This window comes from Carlito syrichta, unplaced genomic scaffold (genome assembly GCF_000164805.1).
Source record: "Carlito syrichta isolate Samal-C Ts95f unplaced genomic scaffold, Tarsius_syrichta-2.0.1 Scaffold274131, whole genome shotgun sequence".
Lineage (NCBI taxonomy): Eukaryota > Metazoa > Chordata > Mammalia > Primates > Tarsiidae > Carlito > Carlito syrichta.
Window position 1 is genome coordinate 107434 of NW_007218227.1, and position 2430 is coordinate 109863.

The 2430-nt window shown below is 40.7% G+C and overlaps 1 protein-coding gene across 1 annotated transcript in view; it reads right to left on the reverse strand.

Moving 5' to 3' along the window:
* The window catches only part of FAM114A1 (family with sequence similarity 114 member A1), a 68691-nt gene continuing 66261 nt past the window's right edge, over window positions 1-2430 (reverse strand). Inside the window, exon 13 of the mRNA XM_008052420.2 lies at window positions 1-604. Coding sequence (XP_008050611.1) covers window positions 503-604 — 102 coding nt within the window. The 3' untranslated portion in view covers window positions 1-502. The remainder of the gene's footprint in view (window positions 605-2430) is intronic.

Sequence of the window (2430 nt, forward strand, 5' to 3'; positions counted from 1 at the left end):
TGATGCTCCTCTTTTACCACAATAGGTAAGCAATTTATAAGTAGTGTTATTTTTGTCCACGATATTTATGTAACAAAACAAAGTTCAGCATAAGAATTGATTTAAAAGTAATACTATAAGAATGGGACATTTTGAAGGTAGAAATATAAAGGGTTAAAAGAGGAATCTAGGGTCATGAATTTCTAGAAATTAGCATGCTTGACCAAAAAAAGTGGTCATGAATACTTATGAGTGAATTTCAGATAAAAGGAAACGTTCAACAAAAGCTACGCATGTTTAAGTTAACATAAAGAAAACACAATTATTTGTAAAGGCAACCTTATACATTAAGATAAATGATAACTTTCCTTAAACTTGCATTCTCAATACTGTCTGTGCAAAACTGCCTGTAGTGTCCTTCAGTGGGTGTCGGAAGCCAGATGCATAGGAAACATCCCCTTCAGCGGTGTACATTAAAGCAATGTGGCCTGCAGTTTCCTTTAAAAGATAGAGTCTGGCCAGGTCATGGTTGTGCTTTCAAACAACTGGTCTGGATGTGTGAGACCTGCAGAACGGGCAGCAGCAGCTGGAAGGCATCGTGTACGTACGTGGTGCTATTGCAGCCCTATGGGAAGAGAAAAAATGAGGATGAAGAGTGATTTCCACAGTTCAATCTTGACAGTTCTTCCAATTTGATGATGTCTCCTCTCTGATACTCCCCAATAGTAGATTAAATTTTTCTTGTAATGTTGGTAATTAAAGCAAGTGTAAACACATTCTTTTCGATGGAATATGTCCAGCTTTTAATTATCTATGCTAATAGAAAGAAGAATGCATTCAAAGTGAGGCAAATCATTTCCATGGACTTTAAGGGTACATCAGTGTGTGCTTATATGTGACCCAATATGTCAGTCTTATCTATCCCTTTTCCAGATCAACTCTCCTATCCTGTAATAGCACAAAAGTATAGTATGAAGGAACTTGGTTGTCCTAACATATAGTTAAAGAAACAAGAACAGTCTACATAAGATTAACTGGAGGTATTTGTGGGAATTATTTGTAGCAGATTCTCCTGTGCATGGTTACATCTGCTTGGTTTGGACATCTGCTAGTACTATTTATGTTCTGTGGTGCACCAACAAACAGTATTGGACGGAGAGGACATTTAAAGATTAGGGTAACCAAACCACATGAAAACTTCCACTGACAATATGAAACAAACAAACTTGATCTCATATTCCTCAGACTGACATGATAAATTAATCTGCTAATGCCTTTTGGATGGCCAGGGGAGAGATTTTCTTAGGCTATATTCTGACTCTGACTGTCAGGATTTCCTCTGGGCTGTGTTTGTCACTCCAGGACGTGCCCCTACAGCTCCTGTCCTTCTGGCCAATTCCATCCCTCTGTGGAGCTGCATCCTCAACAGTAATACTCAGTGCCACCATTTTGTTATTTTTGGACCTTAGTAGTTTTCCTAAATAGCAGGGCACAATTCCCAAGAACACTGCTATGAATTTATAGGTAGCTCTCTTGAAGTTTCAGAGATTTCAAATTTTGTAGTTGACAGCTACTTCAGAAAACAAGAAAACTGTATACGAGGAAGGACTGAAAAAAACCACAGAATTTACAAAAACTTGTGGTTAGGTGCAGTGGTTTATGTCTGTAATCCCAGCACTTTGGGAAGTAGAGGCAAGAGGATTGCCTGAGCCCAGGGGTTTAAGACCAGCCTGGTCAACTTAGCGAGAACTCATCTCTACAATAAATCAAGAAAAATTAGCCAGGCGTGGTGGCACATGCCTGTAGTTCCAGCTATTGGAAGGCTGAGGTGGAAGGATCGTTTGAGCCCAGCAGGTTGAGGCTGTGGTGACTGTGAGTGTGTCACTGCACTCCAGCCTGGGTGACAGTGAGACTCTGACTCAAAAAAAAAAATGTGGACTTATTCTTACATGTCTAAACTTCAGTCACCATCAAAGTACTCTCTGATGCAAGACACGTATCAAGATGCCTTTTCTACTGTTCAAAACAGTTTTTGAACTCATCCATGTTGATGCCTTTTAGTGCTTCTCCTGTTTTTTTGTTTCTTCCACATTAGAAAAATGTTTCCCTTTGAGGACTTTTTTTTTCGTCGGGGAAACAACAAAAAAATTGCTTGGGGTGAGATTGGGTGAATAGGGAGGGTAGGGCACAAGGGTCATCCCATTTTTGGTAAAAACAAACAAACAAAAAAACTGCTTAACACTTGTTGGGAGCCGGCCTTGGAGGTCCACCTGATTGACAGGGTCCTGGTGGGCCGAAGATCCCGGGCCGCAGGCCGAGCCCGGGAAGCTGAGGCCCTTCTGTCTTCCACCTTTGCTGTTTGGTACAGCTGAAGAAATTCTGTGCAGTCGTGAAAGAAGAAAATGGCATGTTTATGCGAAGTACTCACACCTAACCTGAGGAATGTCATGG